Genomic DNA, 7,893 nt, shown 5'->3' with positions numbered 1-7,893 from the left:
GCTGCAGGGAGGGTGCTGATGACTCAGGCTTTGTTTTCACAGTTGGAGGTTAAGCAGACCCACTATCCCAGGGAATTACAGCTCCTTCCTGCCAAATGTGGCTGGCTTTGTAATTATGTGCAACATCACTCTCTTGGCAATGGGCCCTGCATAGATTTTACTCACTGTTTTGTTCCCTCCTTTCCTTGTACTGCTGTCAGGGAGGGTGATGGCAATTGTTTATCATTGGCTGTTAGCATAGAGCAAAGCGTTGGTCTGAACTCTGCCTTGAAATCCAAGTAGCTAAACTGCAGGAGGCAAGTGTTTTCTTCCTGCTAGGCAGGAAGCTAATAGTTTCCCCACAAATTGTACAGGAAGGCAGGCTGTGTGGTTTTTACTATTTATTCCACTTACAGTATTAAAACCCCCACAAACAAGGATTTAGCTTGCTCAAAGCAGCCTTCATCCATTTCAGTCCATAATTTCAGATTTTCAGTCAAACTCCTGCAAAGTTTCGTTTATTCTGCATAAATACAGCCCACCCAAAAAAGTCATTCCATTCAACACAATAAACAGCCTGTAGTTTTCCATACTGGTCATCTTTGCTAAGCCTGAGTTACTTTTGGGTAAACTGTCATTCCTGTTCCTTCTGGCTGACTTCATCCATGGGTGAAGTTCCCAAACTTAGCAGAACATCACCACCACCTCCCCTGCTCTCTCAGCAGTAGCATTTTCCAGGTCTCCAGACTACCACACCTCTACTAACTCAAGTCTTTTGCTGTTTCTTCTTCATTTCCTGTCAAGAGAAGGGCAGGTTTCTGCTCCGAGATCAAGCTCCCAGCCTAAGAGTGGTACTTCTCAATAGGTATTCTCTACTGCCTTTACTCACTAAAGTCAACTCTTTCCTTGATTCAGGCAAGCCAAGACCTCCACAATTTTCCCACCGGGACAGGAGACCAGAGCTCTAGCTGAGTTTGTAGCTGCTGTGCTCAAGGCTTTTTGTGCCTGTAAATTCACTTCTGCACTTCAGTGAAGATACTTCTTGAAAGCAACTGTCTCTCTCTGGCAGCTTGGAAGCTTAAGGGAAAACAGAATGGCAGATCTAATTTCTTACTCAGTTTCAGAAGAGCAATGAGCACCAGCAGGGTCCCATTATCCCCCAAACATCCTTCAGAAAGACTTTCTGTGGAGCAGGCTCTGATGGCAGCTAACTGTTTGTCCACCATGACAGGAGTCCCAGGCCTGGCTCGCTGATTGATCCCTGTTCATAGAGAGAAGATGAGAGCATGCAATTGTAAACTGCATAGAGAATAGAGGAAAATGCCTAAAAAATACATCATCTTTCCCACCTAAGTTACACAACACAGCTGCCACTGGTTCAGATCCACCTTTCTCATGCATTGTACTCAGGTTTTATGCCAGAACACTGCAAGGAAGGACTGTTCAGTTGCTACATAGACCTTGATGTGTTGCTCCCATCTCTACACTCTTCATGCACATGCAGTTTGCTTTAAATCAGCCTCCCAGGGGGAACCACCAACAACCATGAAGTATTCCAGGGAAAACACTCAGAGCAACCACAAGAACAACCTCATTTCTCCCCTTTTCCACTCCTTTCATTTTGTGACTCTGATTCATGGTCAGCTTAAAGCAATCAGTTCCTTGGGAAAGGAGTGCTATTTTAGACTCTGAATAAACCACAACAGTCAAAATGCCATAAGAACTAATGCACATAATTACCACAAGAGTGTAGGGCGCCTCTTTCTTCTGGACCTCTTCTGCAGCATTTGAAGTGGAAGCCTCTGCAGAGCTTGGACCGGTCGGTGACGTATCAACAAACGTCTCATCCACGACTCGGAAGCGGATCTCTTCCCCAATGTCCATGTAAAGGTCATGGGCCCCTTCTTCTGTCTCATATTCCCACACCCACACCTGCTCTGCTTCATCACTGGCCAAGAATTAAGGAGGGAAACAGGATTCTGCTTGACAGATCACTTTCTGACAGTTCTAAGAATAGACTCTATTCAAAGCCTTTTTGCAGTTATTTTCTAAACCACAATGTGCTGTCCCAGGTCACTGTCTGCACAGCCCAGGACCCCCATTCTTATTAGATTTTTCCCCCCAGAAAAACCCAGCAGAAGAAAAGACCCCCAGACAAGCAAAACTCCTCAGACCCACGACAACCTCACCTACCACACTGAAATATATCAGACGCACACGTATGTAGACATTGTACACGATGTGGTAAAACCTGCGCTCTATCTTCAGCAGCAGCCAAGACTAGAGGCAGGGATTACAGCTGGGCAGGGGACACTGCCATTCATTACTATCAGCAGGCACAATGATCCTGCAAAACCTAATGAGCGTGAGGGCCTGTCTAGCTGCGATAACAGTCTGTGGGACTTGCCCGACAGAAGGGCTTAGCTTCTGCCGCTGAGCACCTTCATTGTTGCAGTGGTGAATGCCTGTTGGGCCAGCACTGCACAATCTTTTGAAATGAAGTAGTGAAGTTATCAAAGGTGATCAAAGGATACAACTTAGCTGGCTGCTGCAGGGATTCTGGTGGGATGACAATATCATCAAAGAATCCAAGAGAAACTGTGGAGAAAAGAATTTGGTTAAGACTGAAACAATTCTTTGCAAATGATGTTCGACAGTGATTCCTAAAATGCATTTCTAGGCTCATTCTCCTTCCTCTCTCAGGAAGGACATTGAGATTATGCAGGAATTACTCTTTGAGCCACAATGCTCAATTTCAGTTGGCAGCAAAGCAACTATCCAGCTGAAGTACATACAGCAACAGAGGGCACAGTCTTCGTGCCCACTGGGAAAGGAAAAGGTTGTTTGGAGCAGGAATGGAAATGAAAGCGTTCCAAGAAATGAGTCAGATGCTATAGAGGTCTGTGACAAAAAAGAGCTTAGAAATCACAGATGTAGTATGTTAAATAAAGACTGATATAAAGTTAGAACAGCTCCCACATCCACCTTGAGATTTCATGATGTTGAATTTTATCAGGGAATGGACCATGCCCAAATTCAGCAACAAAAGCAGCCAAGGTAACCGTATTGTCCTAATTTAACAACTGAGCAGCAGAGCTCCCTGCATGGAAGACTCCTAGAGGAAAGGAAAGCAGCTCATCAATTATATATTCCATGACTCCGGCTGCACTTTATGCTCACAAAGACATTTCCCTGACATGTTTTTAGGTACAGGAAATGAACACAAATTTGCACAGCACTATAGGGAAAATACATCAGACCAACACAAGCCAATAGTTCCACTTTGAAAAAAACATTCTGTTAAATTCTGTTAACTGAAGCAAGAAAATTAATCCAGTCTACGCTCTAAATGGGTTTGCCTGTTATTCTTGGGCAAAAGGAAAAGGGAGTGCAGACAAAACCATCAAGGTCAAGGGAAGCTGCCAGGCTCAAACTACCAATCACCCTCAGATCACAGCAGCACTAGATGCCAGTAATAGCCATTAACCAGCCCACAGATATCATTACTCCAGCCAAAATCAGTGTCTCAACAGAGCCAAGAACTCTGCAGCTCATGTGTCCCTAATGTCAGAAGGTGCAGTTTACCGTGGACGCCATCCTGACTGCAGCTTTTAATCTGTCCAATCAGAATCTCATCCAGGAAGGGATGGAAGACCACATAGCGGAAATGCACTTAAAAGAAAACAGATCATTAATGTTATGCCCATGTTAGTAAACTATAGTCCTCCCACAGGGTAGCAGCCATTAAAACAAAATCCCACATCCTATATGCCCTCTAAAACACCCAGTTTCTTTTACAACTTCTTCAGAGGCACTGATTAGATAGAAAAATGGGAATAAGAGATCTGGTTCCTAACTGGTTTGTACATATTCTGGCAGCAGCTGGATCAGCAGTGTCCTGTTCCCAGCTCCTCAGTTTTGCAAGAAGTTCACAGAGAGAAAGTGTAAGATGATAAACATGGAGCATGGCTGGCTTCTGATTAAATTATGATGGAAGCACAATGTCTCACAGTCAAGAGTATCAGTTGAAATTATACTTTCTTGTAATACTTCTGCCTTTTATATTTGTCTGCAATGCTGTATTTCCATTAAATTAAATCTTCTAAATCAAGTATTATCAGATTAAACAAGGTTCTCTAACATAACTGGATTTTTCCTCCAAGCTAGATAAAATGTTTCTAACTAAGTACATGGCACTTACTACAAGAATGCTACACTAAGACAATCGCAGTCAAACAATGCTTCTGAGAAATTAAACATAATTTTAGTTGTACCTCCTCAGTGCTCCTCTTTTACATAAAACTAGGCAGTGCATTAAAGAAAGAGTTATTACCAGACACAGCGGGATTTATCAAAGTGTTACACCAGATTCTGAAAGCAGACTTTTTTCCCAAACTCGGATAGAAAAGTTCTCTTCTTTCAGTTCAAGGAGTAATTCTAAGTTGAGAAGCTGAATGGAGATTAAAGCAAGCAGGAAAGCCTATCCTCCTTCAGTATTAGAAAAGCTTTTATTTTTAGGAAATGAGTTCTACTCCCCTTAGACAAGGGGAAGCACATAGAGTCAGTGCAGTTCCCTTCTAACAGGAGATATTTCATGTGTTCAACCTATGATTTCACACTGTAAACTGAAACCAGAAAAATGCATCTCTTACCAGTTTAAACCTTTATTTTAACTTTAAAAAATGAAATTTGCTTTTATGCACTTACTTCCAGTTTTCACTCAGATTTGCCAAGAATCAAAGTAAAGAAATGAGTAATTTCTTATTAAAAGAAGTCACTAGAAATGTATGATGAACCAATCTAGTTTCTACAAAAGTGTTGTAAAACTCCCAGCTAGTACAAAAGCATTAAATGCTGTGCAAATGCTACATGTAGAAACAGGTTTCTTATCCTAGCTAGGGAATATGCTTCATAAAGAAAAAATATCAGAGAAATGCAAACCAATTATTACAACTTATTTTCTATGTGCAGACTTTCTACCTTCAATTAAATTAACCCTCTTCTTACCCCACACCTATGGCTCTAACTGTAGAACAGAGATGGGCTGCTGGAGAAGGCAAGAAGGACTGGCTATTTAAAGCTGTATTTGTACCCAAAGCAGCAAAGAAAATAAGAGACTTTCACCATGTTCCTCTTGCCCTCCTAACAGGAACAGAGCTAAGGCTGTCAACTTAACGTTGTCACTGTCTCTAACAACTGAACTCATCTTACATTTCCAGATCATTAATTAAGCTTCTGCAACACAATGTAACTGAGGAAAAGCACTTACCCTTCGTATGTGATGCACCATCCCCAGGAAATATGTATGAATCTTCCAGTTTTGTGATATCATACAGACAGATGCAGAGCCCAACATTGTATACAACCTGATAAAAGAAAAAAAAAAAAATCAAGAGCAGTAAATCAAGCAAACCACCAGGTAAAATCAAGCAAACTATGGAATTCATACATTTTGCACACCTTTTCAAAGGGCAGCAATAGAGGGACGGAGGTTATTTTGGAACACTGCCTTCAACACCACCAGCAGCATAGGGAAACCCCAATCCAAGTGTTGTGGGAACACATTTTCACTGGCACTGGAAAAAACGCTGCTACAAAGAGAAACCTTTGGGGAAATTGTCAGCGGTGAGAGAACCTGAGCTGCTAAGACAGTAAAGAACTCCCCATCATTCACCAGCCTCAGTTTGTCCAAATGCTAAACACGCTTTTTGCTAGAGTTGCACTCTCAGAAGCCTCCAGGCTTGCCTTTTATCTTCATTATATCAGCTCTGGGGAGACACAGGGCAAACTCTTGGTTTCTCTGCTACTTCTGAGACAGCTTCACTGTCTATGAAATTTGAGGCATCCACCAGTCATCAGTGGATGAAGGAAGACTTTTGCTTTTCATAACCTAGATCCCTTCAGCTTGCTCTTTTGAGCTCCTTTCACATTTACAGCTGCATTTTTTAGTTTTGCACCTGCTCCATGTTGAAAGCCGTACACTTATCACAGTCCTGGGACTGCACAGGGAAACTCTGACCTCCAGGGCCACAAGAAAACACTTTTTATATGCTGCATTAAAGACTAATTTCTTATTGCCATCATGTATTTCAATTAATAAGCACAGGCTAAATCAGCTACTAACAGCATCATTTCTCTTCCAGTATTAGTGTTCGACATGTGTTTATATAGTTGTTTTTTTTCTTTAAATTCCCCACTGGATGGATTAGTTTGCACTTGTTTTTCAGGCTGCGTTTTGGATTGCTTCTTTTAACACAAACCAGCAGCTGCTCTCACTTCTCTTCCGTGCTCCTCTGCCCCATCTGGTGCCTCAGTATCTTCCCATTACAACATCAGCCATTAGAAAAATGTCCCCTTTGAGATGATACGTGGCTGTCTCTTTATTTACAGTCGCGGGGGATGGCCTTCACATCCAAACAACTCTGACATCTCACCCGCGCACCTCAGTAGGCACAAACACAAGGAAGGAACGCTCGGGGACGTTGCGATGCCTACATCAACCTATACGTGACCCCTGTTTTACCTTATTGGCCAATTTCTTGTTTAGCTCTTCAGCAATAGATTCGTTCAGTTTCCTTTCAAACTGCCAGGGAGGAATTCTTACAGTGTCAGTCATCTCCACCAGGACAAACATGGTGGCGGGGGGCGAGGAGACGCCAACCTCGGGAATTGGAGCGCTGCGAGGGCCAGGCTGGGAAGGGGAAGGCGCTCCAAGGTGCGGGGCCACTCCGGTGGGGCGGGGTCCCGGCTATCCCGAAGGGATCGGGCGCGGGCCCGGGAGCGGGGCCGGGAGCGGCCCTCAGCCCCGCCGCACGCGGAGCCGCGCCGCGCGCCCCCGCCACTTCCGGCGCCGCCGCAGCCAATCGCGCTCGGCTGGCGGGTCGCGCGCCCTGATTGACAGCCGCAGCCGCCATTTTGTCCCTCCTCGGGCGGGGCGGGCCCGGCTGCCCCCGGAGCGGGGAAGGATCCGAGGATCTCCGGGTTTGGGCTGGTTTTGGCCAATATAAACGCGGAAAGGGGCTCGGCACCCTGGCGTCCTTTGCAGGGATGCTGTGTAGTTCGCTCCTTCCCCTCCACCTCCAGCAGGTGGGTACCTGGGCGCGCTCTCCTGTGCCACAGCTAGAACAGTTCTCGACTGCGGCTATTCTGGTTTAATTTATCATTTTCGTAACCTTCAATCCAGATAAGGCAGCAAAGATCACAAAAGCACGGAACAGGTCAGATAGGAAGGGGCCACGGTGGGGCATCTGGTCCAACCTCCCTGCTCAAGCAGGGTTGATAAATAACACAGAGAATAGAAATTTTCAGACAGTCTTCTATGTGCCCTGTGCAGATAAAGAATGCCTGCTTTCTAATGCTTCAGATTGTGCTAGAAAGTGTTTTCCAGACATTTTGATATGGTGTTCATCCCAAAGCACATGGCACAGGAATGGCATCCAGAGGGTTCTTGGGCTCCCTCTCCAGTGAGGGAGACTCCACAGCCTCTCTGGGCGATCTGTTCAGCGGCCGGGCACCTGCACGGTGAAATTGTTCTTCACGGCCAGGTGGAACTCCCTGGGCACCACTTTCTGCCCCATTGCTTGCTGTGCTATTGTTATGAATGGATTTGATGTCTAAGCTTTTGTCTGCTTACCTCCTCACAGTTTGGAAGTTCCCTTGTTCATGTAGTTGTTAGTTCCACCCCTATGTATTTGCCCTATACCCAGTTTGCATCCCCAGTTAACTCCCGGAGCCTCTGTATCCCTTCCTGCCGTTGACACCTTTGTTAAAATCCCTTATAGAAGAAATCCTACCAGTTTGTTTTGCTGTTTCTAGTAGTTTGAAGCCCCTTCTGTCCCTTACACTGCGTCGGTTAGTTCAGAAGCTGCTCCCAGGAAGTTGCTCCCAGGGAAGATTTCCCGTTTCCCAGAGAGC

General features: G+C 44.8%; 1 protein-coding gene across 1 annotated transcript; it reads right to left on the bottom strand.

Annotated features, from left to right (window-relative positions):
• Positions 1 to 367: 367 nt before the first annotated feature.
• On the bottom strand, positions 368 to 6,805 carry POLR3H (RNA polymerase III subunit H). The gene is made up of 6 exons (XM_021552839.3): positions 6,503 to 6,805; positions 5,249 to 5,345; positions 3,565 to 3,651; positions 2,514 to 2,577; positions 1,720 to 1,927; positions 368 to 1,240 (listed from the first exon to the last, which is right to left on the bottom strand). Exons 1-6 carry the CDS (start codon positions 6,611 to 6,613, stop codon positions 1,187 to 1,189), a joined length of 621 nt encoding a protein of 206 aa, XP_021408514.1. The 5' UTR covers positions 6,614 to 6,805; the 3' UTR covers positions 368 to 1,186.
• Between the last annotated feature and the right edge of the window lie 1,088 nt (positions 6,806 to 7,893).

This window comes from Lonchura striata, chromosome 5 (genome assembly GCF_046129695.1).
Source record: "Lonchura striata isolate bLonStr1 chromosome 5, bLonStr1.mat, whole genome shotgun sequence".
Taxonomy (NCBI): domain Eukaryota; kingdom Metazoa; phylum Chordata; class Aves; order Passeriformes; family Estrildidae; genus Lonchura; species Lonchura striata.
The sequence above is the reverse complement of the archived record's forward strand: the minus strand, read 5'-3'. Positions and strand labels throughout refer to the sequence as shown.

Coding starts and splice junctions, on each gene's coding strand:
- POLR3H (XM_021552839.3), bottom strand. CDS start 6,613: ATGTTTGTCCTGGTGGAGATGACTGACACTGTAAGAATTCCTCCCTGG. Junction 2,578..3,564: donor CAGTCAGGATGGCGTCCACG/GTAAACTGCACC, acceptor TTTTCTCCACAG/TTTCTCTTGGATTCTTTGAT. Junction 1,241..1,719: donor AGGCGCCCTACACTCTTGTG/GTAATTATGTGC, acceptor CTCTATGAACAG/GGATCAATCAGCGAGCCAGG.